The sequence below is a fragment of the Salvelinus fontinalis genome, chromosome 18, assembly GCF_029448725.1.
Source record: "Salvelinus fontinalis isolate EN_2023a chromosome 18, ASM2944872v1, whole genome shotgun sequence".
NCBI classification, from domain to species: domain Eukaryota; kingdom Metazoa; phylum Chordata; class Actinopteri; order Salmoniformes; family Salmonidae; genus Salvelinus; species Salvelinus fontinalis.
Window position 1 is genome coordinate 5,218,446 of NC_074682.1, and position 18,485 is coordinate 5,236,930.

The 18,485-nt window shown below is 45.0% G+C and overlaps 1 protein-coding gene across 1 annotated transcript; it reads right to left on the reverse strand.

The window, feature by feature from the left end:
- Positions 1-346: 346 nt before the first annotated feature.
- Positions 347-9,963, reverse strand: LOC129814842 (inhibin beta B chain-like). Its single transcript, XM_055867918.1, has 2 exons — positions 9,109-9,963; positions 347-3,548 (listed from the first exon to the last, which is right to left on the reverse strand). The coding sequence occupies exons 1-2, from the start codon at positions 9,605-9,607 to the stop codon at positions 2,746-2,748; spliced, it is 1,302 nt and encodes a 433-aa protein (XP_055723893.1). The 5' UTR covers positions 9,608-9,963; the 3' UTR covers positions 347-2,745.
- Positions 9,964-18,485: the final 8,522 nt, after the last annotated feature.

Here is an 18,485-nt window from a genome sequence, read left to right on the forward strand (position 1 = left end):
ATAACAAAAATATGCAAATATTGATTTATGGGACAGTAGATATTCTTTTTTACAAAATTGAGTGCAGAGAAATCATTCAGAATGGGATTCTGATGAAATATGAGTTCAGAGTTGGTGTTTTCTAACATGCTTTAAACATTTTCATAATATGGACAACACATTTTCTTTGTAACAAAACAAAATAAAAAATAAAAACTGCAAGGACAGAAAGAGTGAAAATAAGTCCACATGTGAAAAAAAATGAATTTCCCCCTTAAGTTGCAGAGTTGTGTTGTTCTTTGTAAGCATTTTCTTTCTGGTAAAACAGGAAGTGCAACTCCTTGAGAAATCAAAAACGTCATCAGTGTCAAGTCAAAAATATTTATTTGTGTTGTTTAAAATACATTTTCAATAGAATTATGGAATACAGTACATTAGACACATAAAAAAATAACATTTATTAATACAAATTATTCAACATATCATGTAAAAATAAAAAGACAATAGAATCTACTGGAATTGATATTCAATCAAAATGCTGGTGTCATTATCCAGTTACAGTATAGAGAAATTCTGTTTACAACAGATACAATATGAAGTTATATCAAGGGCCACACATACTGTCCATAAAGCAAGGGCTTACGAAAATAACCTGATAACAATATTTTTGCCATTGCTTTTAACATGCAGTGACTGAGTACCAAAAATAGGAAATGGCAGTAGAGAACAACCCGTTGCAGAATCTCATAAATATACAGTAAGCCGATAAAGTGCTCATGAAGAAATCATTGCCAATCATGAAAGTCATGTGAGGCTTTCTGTTTGGAAAAACTTTCACTTTTTTGGTCTCACAATCAACGGTATTAGTTATCATCATGGTACATTCCAGACTGCAGTACATGTTCCCTATGGAAGGATGGCTCCTCAATGTGACATACATTAAGCTCTAGGACAGGAGGACAGGAAGTGCTTGCAGAAAAACAATATAATGTTCTATTATTCTAATGTTCTAAGAGCCAGGTAACCAGGAAGTGTTTGCTATAGGATCCTGAGGGCAATGTTAGCATATCATACTGCAATGCAATATGGGGACTTTTGCTCCATAGTCCAGGGTAGGGTAGGAAAGTTTACAGTACAGTATACACTGTTACTGCCAACCACACACAAGATGCACACCATTAAGAAAACAGCAAAGAGGTTTCAGCTTTAAACTTATCACACACACACACACATTATACCCATTTAGTGTAAACATTATAGCACGAAAACAAAGATAGACAGATACTTTATTTGCTTGAATGGATTCATCTAATTTACATCAGCCCTAAACTTTAGATTTTGGAAAATGCAAACTCCGATGTGCCTTGGAGCATGCACATGCTTGTTGACCTGCGTGTTTCGTGGACCTTCACGTTGCCTGCCACTGTGGCAATAGCTAAATGTTTGCTTGTACAGCTGACTAGTAACCGTGAGTTCATGCCGTCAAAGCCAGACTGTTGCCTAACTGACTATCTGAGCAAATAATACAGTGCAGATGCTGATGAAACCATTTTTAACCTATCCACCGCAGATATCTGCTCCTGTCTGGGTGGTTTCCCAGGAGTGAGATCTATTCCCGATTCATTTTAAAGCTTTCACTGCTGTCTTGTGTTGTATAAAGCATCAGAATTGCATGAGTGCGATTGCACGAGTCTCGAGAACGTAGCTCCTCTATGGGATCTCAAGAAAGTCTAGAATTCAGAATCAGAACACCCAATTTCTAAACGACAAAACAGTGGGGAAGTCCAAATGCTCTGCAATGTATGTAACTATACTTGGAATGGACTCGAAGGAATTAGACAACTTTCAAATTAAGATTTTTTTTTGGTTTATACTAGTGTATACAATTTCACTGTATTACGATGGGCATTCTCAGTCAGATGTGCACGTGGGATATGTGTGAAACTTGTCGATGCAACACACATCTTTTTAGAAACAAAGAAAAAGAGTAAGCTCTACTCCATTTCCCTTAGGTCCAGGCACTGACTGCATAAATCTTACTGTGTCTTTCTTAGCTCACCTCACGCTCATCAGTAAAACAAAAAAACTAGGTGTAAAAGGAAATACGATAATAACAGCTCATTGTTTTACAGTAAATTAAAAAAAGGAATGAAGGCGATATATGAATCTCTCTCTGTGTATGACCAATTGACTAAACAAACCCTTTGAGCACTCAGTACTATTCCCAATTGGCGTTCAAAAACCCTCTATCGAATTGATGAAGACGGAACATCTTAAATTCTATACGGCATGATCGTGAAGTATGCATGTATGTGTTTGCATCTGTCTGTGCATGTGTTTGCATCTGTCTGTGCATGTGTTTGCATCTGTCTGTGCATGTGTTTGCATCTGTCTGCGTATGTGTTTGCATCTGTCTGTGCATGTGTTTGCATCTGTCTGTGCATGTGTTTGCATCTGTCTGCGTATGTGTTTGCATCTGTCTGTGCATGTGTTTGCATCTGTCTGTGTATGTGTTTGCATCTGTCTGTGCATGTGTTTGCATCTGTCTGTGTATGTGTTTGCATCTGTCTGTGTATGTGTTTGCATCTGTCTGTGTATGTGTTTGCATCTGTCTGTGCATGTGTTTGCATCTGTCTGTGTATGTGTTTGCATCTGTCTGTGCATGTGTTTGCATCTGTCTGTGCATGGGTGACACATTCAATCTAGTCTTCTCAGACTAAAAGCATAACTAGCTGAATGTCTTGTCTTTCTCTTTCTTCTCTTTCTTTACGTACAGCCGCAGGACTCTACGATCATGTCAGGGACGTCGGTCTTGACGATGCTGTGCTGTGAGTTGAAGTAGACCATAGACAGAGGCCTGCGCTGGATGGGCACACAGCAGGAAGACACTGCGGTGTTGATGCCATTGGCTTTGAGCTGGCTGAAGACTGTAGCGTGGAAGGAAGACGCGATGCCTGGAGACCCAGCCAGGGCCTGGGGACACTGGCCCATACAGTAATTCATGTGGTACCCTTCTGGAGCTATGATCCAGTCCTGCCACTGGATATCCTTGAACTTGACGTAGAAGTCCTTCTTGCAGCAGACCGTAACATCATCTCCGCACTGCAGGGACCTCTTCTGGAGGACGTGTTTGTGGTCCTCGCGGAGCCGCACCTGGGCCACCATGAAAGGCTGGTGGGCCATGTCCATGGTCTTACCCAGCTCACAAAGGTTCTGGCTAACGCCATTCTCTCCGCCTACCCCAGTCTCTGTGCAGGTGACTTCCAGCTGTAGCAGCCGCTGGCCCCCGTCCATGAACGCTTGCAGGGTGTGTGTAATGGGGAAGGTGTACCAGTTGCTCTTCTGCACATCCAGGATCTTCTCTAGGAGGAGGGTGCGGTTAGAGCAGCTTTCCCCAGGCCCGGAGAGGTAGATGTGGGCTGTGACGGTGGGGCGGGGCCCCGAGTTAGGGGCGTCAGAGGAGCGGACGTACAGCCACAGGGCTGACTGGAGCACCTGAATGCTGTGGCCTTGCTCCTGCAGGAACTGGAAGGTGAGGCGTGGCTGAGCACCAGTAGTGTCCATCTCATCTAGTTCACAGAGAGAAGATACAGAGTGTGAGGATTGGTTTGTCATTTTATCACAATAAACAGTGTACCTGTAGGTGTATATATAATTTATAAACTGTAAACCACATGTCAAACTCATTCCATGGAGGGCTGAGTGTCTGGGGTTTTCGCTCCTCCCTTGTACTTGATTGATGAATTAAGGTCACTAATTAGTAAGGAACTCCTCACACCTGGTTGTCTAGGGCTTAATTGAAAGGAAAAAACTAAAGCCTGCAGACACTCAGCCATCCGTAGAATGAGTTTGACAGCCCTGCTGTAACCCTATAACAGTCTTTCAGGGTAGTTCTAAGTGATGGCAATATTTTTCATATAAGTTCACATCACAAAGTTACAGCATGTTATTTATTTAAGCAAAGATACAATCTCAAAATCTGTAACATTTCACACTAATTGAAGTGTCCTGGATTTACCTTACTATGTTACGTCATCCAGGTTCAAAATTGAAATCAAATCATGAATAGTTTCAATTGGAATGTGGTCAAATAGAATGACATGAGCTATAGCCCGAGGTACAGATGTCGGATCTTAATATTTCATCGCAGGAGGAAAATAATCCTGGAGGATTTTAATGAAGATTTCATATTTAGAATTGCCGCCAGGGGGCAGCTGGAAGCAGTGTTTGGAGCCAATACAAGAACTTAGACTGCAGGTTCACTGGGTGTCAGTTTAAGTAGCCTATGTAGGCTACGTGCAGGCTACAGCAGGTCTCGTGTGAATTCTTACGTGGAATATAATAAATTGCCAATGTTTGTAGGGGGAAGATGTATTTTTCATTAGGGAAACACTGTTTTTTTAGATAAATTGTTTTATTATATATTGAAGGCAAGCAATAAGCGAAATAAATTCATGGTTATCTCAGGTCCAGCGGGTACAGCCACTGACAATGGCACACATATGCCAGAATAGGCATGGCTTCAAATCTGGCCCACTACTGCCCTTTAAATTTAAGGAACTAGTACTTTTCAAGTTACTCTCTGTAGGCTGTACTTTGACTCAAGTAATTTCTGAATGAAGCAACTTACTTTTCACTCTGTTACATTATTTATACCAAATTATACCAAATAACTTCAGTTACATAGATTTATATTACTATATCGTCACTGTCATGTGTATTATAGATTTCTTGGAGTAAGATAAGTATTTATAAGATATATGTCTGCTGTTGAAATTGTGTTTCGAGGACTAGATAACTGTCTTTGGCTAATCCACAATCTGACAAAGTTCAATCACCTGTTTTTAGCTCACCATATGATCTGTTTGTTGGCCAACTAGCCAACTTGTCATTGGCATAAAGAGTGAACAGATTAATCGGATGTGTGTGGCAATAGATAACTAGCTATCACATTAGGTTGCCAAGCTGGCTAAGATAGCTAGCTGCAGTGTCAACAATGTAGCTAGCTAATGTAAACTAGATCAACGGGTCAGCTTTTTGTGCCATATACTAGAAATACTTTTTTGGGGGGGGGGCTTTTTATTTACAGCTTGTAGCGGCAACCGAGAGGGAGGAAAATGGGCCAGGCAAGAAAAGAAAATACCCTTCAAAGTGGAAAGAACAGGTTCGGAAGTAGGAGGGTAAATCCAGTTTTGTCTAGAAGGGATACAGCTTTTGTCAAAAATGTACTTTATGTAGCAGGTTAGGACGGTTAGGGTTACGTTTAGGGTTAGCTAAAATGCAAAAAAAAATCTACTTTTAACTTAAAATGAATTCCATGGTGAAATGTGTTTGATTTGCATATTAGTAACATGATTGAAAGTGACATTTCGGTATTGATTGTTTGACTGCTGTAACACGTGTAACAATTAAACATCACACTTGGTGTAAATCATTTTAGTATGCATTCACCATCCCATGTACATTAAATTATATAGTGAAATTCATTTTCATTAACGCTATTGAAATCGTTAAATTATTCCAATGTCTCGACTACCATATACAGTGCAAAGTATTCAGACCCCTTGTCTTTGTTCATTTTCTTACGTTTATTCTAAAATTGATTAAATAAATACAAATCTTCAATCTACACACAATACCCAATAATGACAAAGCGAAAACAGGTTTTTAGAAATGTAGAAATTGAGCTCAGGTGCATCCTGTTTCCATTGATCATCCTTGAGATGTTTCTACTTGATTGGAGTCCACCTGGGGTAAATTCAATTGATTGGACATGATTTGAAAAGGCAGACACCTGTCTATATAAGGTCCCACAGTTGACAGTGCATGTAAGAGCAAAAATCAAGCTATGAGGTTGAAATAATTGTCCGTAGAGCTCTGAGACGACAGGATTGTGTCGAGGAACAGATCTGGAGAAGGGTACCAAAAAATATCTGCAGCATTGAAGTTCCCCAAGAACACAGTGGCCTCCATTCTTAAATAGATTACGTTTGGAACCACCTAGAGCTGGCCGCACGGTCAAATTAAGCAATCGGTGGAGAAGGGCTTTGGTCAAGGAGGTAAACAAGAAACCGATGGTCATTTTCCGATAAGAAGGAACTGTTACAGACCCCCGTCAGCCCCCAGCTGTGCCCTGTACACCATATGTGAATTGATCGCCCCCCATCTATCTTCAGAGTTCGTACTGTTAGGTGACCTAAACTGGGACTTGCTTAACACCCCGGCCATCCTACAATCTAAGATAGATGCCCTCAATCTCACACAGATGCCCTCAATCTCACACAAATTATCAAGGAACCTACCAGGTACAACCCTAAATTCGTAACCATGGACACCCTCTTAGATATCATCCTGACCAACTTGCCCTCTAAATACACATCTGTTGTCTTCAACCAGGATCTCAACGACCACTGCATCATTGCCTGCGTGCGTAATGGATCCGCGGACAAACGACCACCCCTCATCACTGTCAAACACTCCCTAAAACACTTCAGCGGGCAGGCCTTTCTAACCAACCTGGCCCGGGTATCCTGGAAAGATATTGACCTCATTCCGTCAGTAGAGGATGCCTGGTTGCTCTTAAATAAGCATGCCCCTTTCAAAAAATGTAGACCTAAGAACAGATATAGCCCTTGGTTCACCCCAGACTTGACTGCCCTTGACCAGCACAAAAACATCCTGTGGCGTTTTGCATTAGCATCGAATAGCCACCTCGATATGCAACTCTTCAGGGAAGTCAAGAACCAATATACTCAGTCAGTTAGGAAAGCTAAGGCTAGCTTTTTCAAACAGAAATTTGCCTCCAGTAGCACTAATTCCAAAAAGTTTTGGGACACTGTAAAGTCCATGGAGAATGAGAGCACCTCTTCCCAGCTGTCCACTGCACTGAGGCTAGGAAACACTGTCACCACCGATAAATCTATGATAATCGATCATTTCAATAAGCATTTTTTCCACGGCTGGCCATGCTTTCCACCTGGCTACCCCTACCCCGGCCAACACCTCATCACCCCCTGCAGCAACTTTCCCAACCCCCCCCCCCCCCCCGCTTCTCCTTCACCCAAATCCGAACAGCTGATGTTCTGAGAGAGCGGCAAAATCTGAATCCCTACAAATCAGCTGGGCTAGACAATCTGGACTCTCTCTTTCTAAAGTTTTCCGCCGAAATTGTTGCAAACCCTATTACTAACCTACTCAACCTCTCTTTCATAACTTCTGAGATCCCCAAAGATTGGAAAGCTGCGGCGGTCATCCCCCTCTTCAAAGGGGGAGACACCTTAGACCCAAACTGTTATAGACCTATATCCATCCTGCTTGCCTTTCTAAAATCTTCGAAAGCCAAGTTAATAAACAGATCACCGACCATTTCGAATCCCACCGTACCTTTTCCGCTATGCAATCTGGTTTCCGAGCTGGTCATGGGTGCACCTCAGCCACGCTCAAGGTCCTAAACGATATCATAACCGCCATCGATAAAAGACAGTACTGTGCAGCCGTCTTCATCGACCTGGCAAAGGCTTTCGACTCTGTCAATCACCACATTCCTATCGGCAGACTCAATAGCCTTGGCTTCTCAAATGACTGCCTGGCCTGGTTCACCAACTACTTCTCTGATAGAGTTCAGTGTGTCAAATCGGAGGGTCTGTTGTCCGGACATCTGGCAGTCTCTATGGGGGTGCCACAGGGCTCAATTCTCAGGCCGACTCTTTTCTCTGTATACATCAATGATGTCGCTCTTGCTGCTGGTGATTCTCTGATCCACCTCTACGCAGACGACACCATTCTGTACACATCTGGCCCTTCTTTGGACGCTGTGCTAACAAACCTCCAAATGAGCTTTAACGCCACACAACACACCTTCCGTGGCCTCCAACTGCTTTTAAATGCTAGTAAAACGAAATGCGTGCTTTTCAACCGATCACTGCCGGCACCCGCCCGCCCGACTAGCATCACTACTCTGGACGGTTCTGACCTAGAATATGTGGACAACTACAAATACCTAGGTGTCTGGTTAGACTGTAAACTCTGTAGACTCACATTAAGCCCTGCCTTATCTCAGCTCACTGGTCACCATAGCAGCACCCACTCGTAGCACGTGCTCCAGCAGGTATATTGCACTGGTCATCCCCAAAGCCAACACTTCCTTTGGCTGCCTTTCCTTCCAGTTCTCTGCTGCCAATGACTGGAACGAATTGCAAAAATCACTGAAGCTGGAGACTTATATCTCCCACTCTGACTTTCAGCGTCAGCTGTCAGAGCAGCATACCGATCACTGTACCTGTACACAGCCAATCTGTAAATAGCACACCCGACTACCTCGTCCCCACATTATTACTTACCCTCTTGCTCTTTTGCACCCCAGTATCTCTACTTGCACATAGATCTTTCTATTTTTCGTTTGTGTTATTGACTGTACATTTGTTCGTGTAACTCTGTGTTGTTGTTGTTTTTGTCGCATTGCTATGCTTTATCTCGCAGTTGTAAATGAGAACTTGTTCTCAACTGGCCTACATGGTTAAATAAAGGTAAAAAATAACATAAAAAACTAAAATACAGAGTTTACAGAGGTGTATAGAGTGCAGTGATGTGTCCTTTAATGAGCATTGGTGGCAAATCTGATGGCGGAATATTAAAGAACATCTAGCAGCTCGAGAGCACCCTTACCTGCCGATGTATAAATTACATCTCTGTAATCTAGCATGGATAGGATGGCCATCTGATTAACAAATACAATAAGAACGGTAGCATATTAAACTAAATTGAGGGTCTTCAATGTAAGTACAGAATAATACAAAATATTCTGAGACCAGGTTGAATCACGAAGTTCATTTGAATTTCCTGACGCATCTGGAAAATGATTGCCAACAAAATAGTGATCAAGTTAAGATTAGACATCTGTAGGCCTACCTTGATATTCCCCAGTTATCTCAAGTCAGGGTTTCAATGTAAATGTCTGAGCTCAGTATTTTAATTGACATGGCTTATTTCCATTTTTCCAAAAGCGCTTTCGATTCAGTCAGTAGTCTACATCGGAGGTAATAACCAAACGCCCAATAAAGTCCATAAGAAAGTAAACAATAGTGACACTAGTGGAGGCTACACTATAATGTTCAAAATAACTTAACTTACCAATTTCTGCGAAGCTCACCATTTCATATCCCTGATCTTTTGTATCATTGATCTTCATTTCAAGTTCAATGGTGCCGTCCGGTCTGACTCGCCCCGCGTGCAGTTTGCGGAGAGCCGTGATAAGCGCAGCGCGGGGCACAGTCGAGGTGATGTTCGGTCTCTCTTTCAGGTGCAGCTTGTTCAAGATCTGTTGCTTGGCGATCTCAACCAGGAGCCTCTGCTCCGAATCCTTCTCCATCGGCGGAATGCCACAAGACGCGCAACCAGGCGTTGTAGCTGCGGTGGTCGCAGCCTCCAGTTCCTTCACCAGCAGAGACGTCATCAATGAAAACATTAGAAATGTGGAAGAAGAGAATAGCATGTTGGTGGGCTCTCTAGACACATGGATACTATGCATTTTAGAGGCAGGCGCAAGTGTAAGAACCGATAATATTAAACAGAGCATGTTTGAAAATGTTGTTCCACGAGTTCCTTTGGATGCTGATCTATTTGCATTCATCAAGTTCCTGAACTGTTCTAGTCAGAGGGACCTTGTTCCTGCAGGTGGTTACCTCGAAGACAAGGATGAGAGAGCGTGAGTGGTACTTCAACAACTAATGATGCTTCACATAACTGGGGTAATCCACCAAAAGTTGTGACACGTTATAGGGACACACCAATGAGCGCATCAAGGAAATGACAGCACTGTCTCTGACTCTCTCTGACAGGACACACACACACACACACAAACACAAAAAAAGAGAAAGACGGCGGATAGCATGGCACATGCGCTTTAGCGCACAGTGATCAAATTGGCCACATTATTACGCACAGTGCCTTGAAGGATAAGAGAGGGTATATTATCGATCACAGTCATCACTACACTATATCACCGAATAATAAACTCCAATTGCCAAACACTTGTGGCATGCCACGTAGACCAGTAAGCGTAGGCAACTTTGACGCGTCATTATTTGAATAATGGCATGGAGCCAAGGTATTACTCAGCGCGACGCGTCACGAACTGTGAACTTTACCCCAGGTAGTTACCCCTCTTTTTACTCCAGCTCCATCTGGTCAGATAGCTTGATAATGCAAATCAGCACATATAGGCCTACAATAAATAGGAAGGGGCCAGTATTGATAACTGAAGTACTCTCTCAATTAGAATTTGAAATTGTACTTATGTTAATCGAAGTCTTGTATATTCTATTCTATACTTTTTCTGTATCATGTATTTAACCATGTGAATCATTTGCTTTATCTTGGCCAGGTCGCAGTTGTAAATGAGAACTTGTTCTCAACTAGCCTACCTGGTTAAATAAAGGTGAAATGAAACAGAAATTAAACGTTTTTTGGCCCAATGCCCATTGCCAGGGTCTGAATTGGATGGTCATTATTATGGGCTATGTGTACTGTAAAACAAGGCTTGCCTTTTTAGCCAAATGCAACATGGTGTCCAATAAACTCACAATACACAGTTCGAAGTTATTAATGGCTCCATGGTGAACAAGCATTGCTGCAATTGGCTTGAAATGGGATTGACAGAGATAAGCAGCTATTCATACAATGTTAGCGCAATATTAGCCTGCATCTACAAGAAGAGATTATGAATAAAAGACAGATTTTGTACCAAGCATATTTCGGTGTATGTAGGCCTTGGCCAATAGGCCTGCCTCTGCCTGCCCACTCACTGCACACTAACACCACAAATAACCTATCTGAACCAGGTCAATGGCATTCACAATAACAGCTCAATAGAAGACACTCACATAGTGTAAGGAATGATCCTAAATCGTCGGCCTATGTGTCATCGAAATTCAAAAGTATTATCTTGGTGGATGAACATTGGCCAAGATACTAATTTCTGATTTGAACCCGAGTGGAACCAGGTGTGTAGTTCTATAATAATTCACATGGTTATTTTATCACATCTCAATACTTGCCTTGCATGATTGCCATCCCTGTTCAGATTTTATCACATTCCACTCCTTGCTACTCCAAACATTGGTCAAATGATTCTTTGGCAAATGACAGGAATGGATTGGAGTGGAATGTTCGCTGAAGAGACTGGTACCCAGACTAGTACTTCCTCGCCACCTTGTGGGGAGTTGTGGATACTAGAATGAAACTACAACAGGCATCGCAACACTAGAGGCTACAACAGTACGGTACACATTTTTATTAGTGTGGCTTGTGAAAGGACATATTTTTTGCTCGCGCTACAGACAGCTAAATCGGTCCGCTAATACGTGACTAGTAAATGCCTAGTGCACAACTTTTGTAAAGAAAATATGTATCACAAACATTTTGGGGGGGATTTCCAGGGTGTGCTGCAGCACTCTCGTCACCCCTACTTCCCGCAGCTATGCACTTCAATATTGTAAGAATTATTTCTGACTGCTTATTGTTATTGTGGGGCTTGCGACGCAAAAGCCCCAGCTTCAATCTTCGAAATTCTTCTTCTCCTTTAGAGCGCTACTCCTCTTACACAGTTCAATCTAGAAACGCCGTTCAAACTTTAAAAACGTGTAGAATGGTCACGCTTAAGTTGCTTGTATACAACTTTTTGATATATTTTCTACTTTTTTTAAATATGAAACGTTTTTGTCCTTTTTGACCATCCACTTTCATGGCATTTCCTCAACATTCTAAAGCTCCCCATTGTGACATGATCACTTCCAACTTCCATCCACTGTCAATGTAACTTTCGATGCATATCATTTACTTTAACCACTTGGCAACAATTTTGTCAAAAAGTTAGAGCGTTTACATATTTGTCTACTTCTCTGTTAATCAAATCTGGCGTTTGAACAAAAAAAATGATATTCTGATCAAATGTCACAGCTGTTTTAGTAACCCTATCAACAACTTTTTCTGTAACTGTTTTACAAACAACTGCTGTTTTCACCAGTCCCCCAAAAAGTCAGACAAAAACAGAGAGGGTCTGTTGCACCAACATGCATTTACTCTTAAACTGGGTTAACTCAAGGTTTATCTATTCATCTTGTTGCACCACATTTTAAACCTAGTTTTAAATGAATCCAAGTTAAATTCAATCCTTCCTCTAATCTAACTTTAGTTTTCACTTACAACTTAGATTCATTTAAAGCCTGTTGCTCAGTGAATAAAAAAATATATATATATATATATATAAACTTAGCTTGGAGATTAATTCTAAACTGCCACTTGAGGTAGTTTGACTGATAAAATGGCAGCATATCTACTGTGGAGAGACCATAACGGCAGAGTTCCTCAGAGAATAACTAGAGACAGGTTGAATCCTGTTGAGTTTTTTGATAATGGTGAGTTTTCAAGGAGACACCGCTTCTCCAAGGTCTCTGTAATGCAACTGTAAAGAAAGGTTGCACCAACCATTAAGCATGGGAGTGATAGGAACGCGGCTGTGCCCCCACTACTTCAGCTCTTGGTGGTCCTACGGTTCTATGTGACTGGATGTTTCCAGATGGTGGATGGGGACCTTTCTGGACTCCACAAGTCAACTGTCTGCAGGATTGTAGTCAGAGTGTCCATTGCTTTTGCCAGTCTGAAGAATCAGTACATAAGGTTCAAGCCTACATAGGAAACAGCAGCTGGATTTTACAGGAGAGATAGATTCCCAGGTGTACTAGGGGCAATAGACTGTTCACACATTCCTATATCCAACCCTGGTGGTGAGAATGGAGAACTATTCCGTAATCGGAAAGTTCACTGCTCCATCAACGTGAAGGCTGTCTATGACTGACAAAGGTCAGCTGGCCAACATCGTAGCTAGATGGCCAGGATCCACCCATGACAGCAGAATCTTTGACAATGCTGGAAAGGGGGGCATATGAAGGCCACCTACTCGGTGACAATGGATATGCCTGTCGTGGGTACCTTATGACTACCCCTTTTAAAACCCCAGACATCTGAAGAGAGAGAATACAACACCTCTCATATAGAGAGTTTTTGGGAGTGTGGAAAAAAAGATTCCCCTGCCTTAAGGAGGGGCTCCGCACGAAGATGGACACTACCCTGACAATCATTATTGCAGTGGCGGTTCTGTATAACTTTGGCAAGTGACAAGGAGACGAGTCACCTGAGGAGGCTGAGGAGGACCTACCTGAGGAGAATGAGGAAGATGGCCAGGTGAAAAATGCTGCCAATGCAAATGGGAATGCTGTGAGGAGAACCTTGATTGAGAACCATTTTGCAGCCTAAGGTGTGTATAATGTAACATTGGTAACATGTAAAAAGCAATATTATATTTTGATCGACACTTACAATTCCTAATTAGGCTTTCTGTAATCAAATGTATTATTAAGACTTTGTTATTCTCAATACCATACAGGGTGGAACTGGAAGCACCAGTACACAAGAGTGGGGACAAGACTGGAGGACTCAAAATTGCTTGGGAAAGCATTGTTTTAATAAATTATTGTTTAAATAAATAAAAAGATCAGCATTCTTTACAGAGTGGGCATTTGTTACCCTGCAGGAGTTTCGGTTTCTGAATTTGCTCTTTTTGTAAATTCAGGACCTCAATCTGCAGTAGATTTTTCTGCACATCTATCACTCCAGTGTTATTAATGCTATATTGTAATTATTTCGGCACTATGGCCTATTTATTGCCTATATCCACAGTAAAACGAGTCCTATATCGACATATCCTGAAAGGCCGCTCAACAAGGAAGAAGCCACTGCTCTAAAACCGCCATAAAGAAGCCAGACTACGGTTTGAAACTGCACATGGTGACAAAGATCGTACTTTTTGGAGAAATGTCCTCTGGTCTGATGAAACAAAAATAGAACTGTTTGGCCATAATGACCATCGTTATGTTTGGAGGAAAAAGGGGGAGGCTTGCAAGCCGAAGAACACCATCCCAACCGTGAAGCACGGGGTGGCAGCATCATGTTGTGGGGGTGCTTTGCTGCAGGAGGGACTGGTGCACTTCACAAAATAGATGACATCATGAGGCAGGAAAATTATGTGGATATATTGAAGCAACTTCTCAAGACATCAGTCAGGAAGTTAAAGCTTGGTCGCAAATGAGTCTTCCAAATGGACGATGACCCCAAGCATCCTTCCAAAGTTGTGGAAAAATGGCTTAAGGACAACAAAGTCAAGGTATTGGAGTGGCCATTACAAAGCCCTCACCTCAATCATTTCACGACTTCTGCCGAAGTCGTTGCCTCTCCTTGTTCGGGCGGTGCTCGGCGGTCGTATATCGACATATCCTTGAGCTTGTATCTGGCCACGGCCAGTACCATCCGACCGGGAGAAGAGTTGCGACGGAGATACTGCTGGCTGCCAGGGTTTCCTCCTTAAACTGAGCTTGTATCTGGCCACGGTCTCCCCAGTACCATCCGACCGGGAGAAGAGTTGCGCCCTCGTCTCATGCCTCACCGGGAAAGTCCGGGAGTGGTCCAGCGCTGTGTATAGAGAGGAGGATGCGGCGTTGGACCATTTTGAGGAGTTCACCTGTCATTTCCGGAGAGTATTCGACCACCCACCCGAAGGCAAAGTGGCGGGTGAGCGCCTCTATCATCTGAGGCAGGAGACGAGGAGTGCACAGGAGTTTGCTTTGGAGTTTAGGACCTTGGCTGCCGGCGCTGGATGGAGCGACAGGGCCCTGATCGACCATTACCGTTGTAATCTACGCGAGGACGTCCGTCGGGAGCTGGTCTGTAGAGACACCACCCTCACCTTCGACCAGCTGGTGGACATGTCCATCAGGCTGGACAACATGCTGGCTACTCGTGGACGTCTAGATCGGGGTCTGGTTGTTCCATCCTCCCGCACCCTCTCTCCCGAACCTATGGAATTGGGACGGATGGTGCGCAGGGAGACCGGAGGGGGTTCCCGCTCAAGCACCACCTATGGTCGCAGAGATCACACTGCTGGTCCGTGCCGGGTTGGTTCCTCTGGGAATAGAGAAGGCAGACAGGGCACTCTGGCATCACCCCAGGTGAGTAGGCACCATTCTCATCCAGAGCCCTCTGTTGCACTAATGTTTGTCTCTGTCACTTTTCCGGATTTTCCCTGCATTCCCAGTATAAGGCGCTAGTAGATTCAGGCGCGGCTGGGAATTTCATTAATAAAATTTAGCTCATAGTTTAGGGATCCCTATTGTTTCTGTGGATATGCCTTTCCCTATTCATGCCTTAGATAGTCGACCATTAGGGTCAGGGTTTATCAGGGAGGTCACCGCACCTTTGTATATGATAACGCAGGAGTGTCACAAGGAGAAGATTAGTCTTTTTCTTATTGATTCCCCTGCGTATTCTGTGGTGCTAGGCCTACCCTGGTTAGCTTGTCATAACCCCACTGTTTCTTGGCCACAGAGGGCTCTCACGGGGTGGTCGCGAGAGTGCTCAGGTAGGTGTTTAGGGGTTTCCGTTGGTGCTACTACGGTGGAAAGTCCAGACCAGGTCTCCACCGTGCGCATTCCCCCAGAATATGCTGATTTGGCTCTCGCCTTGTGTAAAAAGAAGGAGACTCAATTACCACCCCATCGACGGGGGGATTGTGCCATAGATCTCCTGGTAGACGCTGCATATCCCAGGAGTCACGTGTATCCCCTGTCGCAAGCGGAGACGGTGGCTATGGATACATATGTTTCTGAATCCCTGCGTCAGGGGTTCATTCAGCCATCCATTTCACCCGTCTCTTCGAGTTTCTTTTTTGTGAAGAAGAAAATAAAATAAAATCACGGTGAAATATAGTTACCCGCTACCTCTGATAAATACTGTTATTGAGTCAATGCACGGGGCACGCTTCTTCACAAAATTGGATCTCAGGAGTGCGTACAATCTGGTGCGTATTCAGAAGGGTGATGAGTGGAAGACGGCATTTAGCACCACCTCAGGTCATTATGAGTACCTTGTCATGCCATATGGGTTGATGAATGCTCCATCAGTCTTCCAATCATTTGTAGATGAGATCTTCAGGGACCTGCACGGGCAGGGTGTAGTGGTGTATATCGATAATATTCTGATATACTCCGCTACACGCGCCGAGCATGTGTCCCTGGTGCGCAGGGTGCTTGGTCGCCTGTTGGAGCATGATCTATATGTCAAGGCTGAGAAATGCTTGTTCTTCCAACAATCCATCTCCTTCCTAGGGCATCAGATTTCCACTTCAGGAGTGGAAATGGAGAGCGACCGCATTACAGCCGTGCGTAATTGGCCGACTCCAACCACGGTAAAGGAGGTGCAGCGTTTTTTAGGGTTTGCCAATTACTACCGGAGGTTTATCCGGGGTTTTGGTCAGGTTGCTGCTCCCATTACCTCACTGCTAAAGGGGGGCCCGGTGCGCTTGCAGTGGTCGGCTGAGGCGAACAGGGCTTTTGGACACCTGAAGACTCTGTTTACCTCGGGGGCTGTGTTGGCTCATCCGGATTCCTCTTTGCCATTCATATTGTAGGTGGACGCATCCGAAAGCTGGGATAGGAGCAGTGCTCTCTCAGCGTTCGGGTGTGCCTCTGAAGCTTCGCCCCTGTGCTTTCTTTTCGAAGAAGCTCAGCCCGGCGGAGCGAAACTATGATGTGGGGGACCGGGAGCTGTTAGCTGTCGTAAAAGCCTTGAAGGCGTGGAGGCATTGGCTTGAGGGGGCTCAACACCCTTTTCTCATCTGGACTGACCACCGCAATCTGGAGTACATCCGGCAGGCGAAGAGACTGAATCCTCGCCAGGCAAGGTGGGCCATGTTTTTCACTCGTTTTGTGTTTACTCTTACTTACAGACCAGGCTCCCAGAACGTCAAGGCAGACGCATTGTCTCGGCTGTATGACACAGAGGAGCGGTCCATGGATCCCACTCCCATACTCCCAGCTTCGTGTTTGGTGGCGCCAGTAGTGTGGGAGCTGGACGCGGACATTGAGCGGGCGTCACGTGCAGAGCCCTCTTCTCCTGAGTGTCCAGCTGGTCGTCTGTACGTTCCGTCTGCTGTCCGCGACCGATTGATCTATTGGGCTCACACGTCACCCTCCTCTGGTCATCCTGGGATAGGTCGGACGATGCGCTGTCTTGATGGGAGGTACTGGTGGCCCACTTTAGCTAAGGACGTGAGGATTTATGTTTCCTCCTGCTCGGTGTGCGCCCAGTGCAAGGCTCCTAGACACCTGCCCAGAGGTAAGCTTCAACCTTTACCCGTTCCTCAACGGCCGTGGTCGCACCTGTCGGTGGATTTTTTGACTGACCTTCCACCTTGACAGGGTTACACCACGATCCTGGTCGTTGTGGATTGGTTTTCGAAGTCCTGTCGTCTCCTCCCTTTGCCCGGTCTCCCTACGGCCTTACAAACTGCAGAGGCCCTGTTTACACACGTTTTCCGGCACTATGGGGTGCCTGAGGATATAGTGTCTGATCGGGGTCCCCAGTTTACATCAAGGGTCTGGAAGGCGTTCATGGAACGTCTGGGGATCTCGGTTAGTCTTACCTCAGGTTTTCACCCCGAGAGTAATGGGCAGGTGGAGAGAGTTAACCAGGATGTGGGAAGGTTTCTGCGGTCCTATTGCCAGGACCGGCCGGGGGAGTGGGAGAAGTTCGTGCCCTGGGCAGAGATGGCCCAGAACTCGCTACGTCACTCATCCACTAACCTTACTCCTTTTCAATGTGTATTAGGGTATCAGCCGGTTCTGGCTCCTTGGCATCAGAGTCAGACTGAGGCTCCTGTGGTGGACAATTGGTTTCGGCGCGCTGAGGAAACCTGGGAGGCAGCCCAAGGCGCCAGAAAATTGGCGCAGACCGTCGCCGCAGTGAGGCCCCGGTGTTCGCACCAGGGGACAGGGTCTGGCTCTCGACCCAAAACCTGCCCCTCCGCCTGCTCTGCCGGAAGCTGGGTCCGCGGTTTGTGGGGCCGTTTAAAGTCCTGAGGAGAGTGAACGAGGTATGTTATAGGTTACAACTGCCCACTAATTACCGTATTAACCCCTCGTTCCATGTGTCTCTCCTCAGGCCGGTGGTGGCTGGCCCGCTCCAGGAGGCTGAAGTGCGTGATGTTCCTCCGCCTCCTCTAGACATCGAGGGGGTCCCGGCGTACTCTGTTCGATCCATTTTGGATTCGAGACGTCGGGCGAGGGGCTTTCAGTACCTCGTGGACTGGGAGGGGTACGGGCCGGAGGAGAGATGCTGGGTTCCGGTGGAGGACGTGTTCGATCCTTCCATGTTAAAGGAATTCCACCGCCTCCATCCGGATCGCCCTGCACCTCGCCCTCCGGGTCGTCCCCGAGGCCGGTGTCGACGCGCTGCTGGAGCCACGCGTCAGGGGGGGGGGGGGTACTGTCACGACTTCTGCCGAAGTCGTTGCCTCTCCTTGTTCGGGCGGTGCTCGGCGGTCGACGTCACCGGTCTTCTAGCCATCATCGATCCATTTTTCATTTTCCATTGGTTTTGTCTTGTCTTCCCACACACCT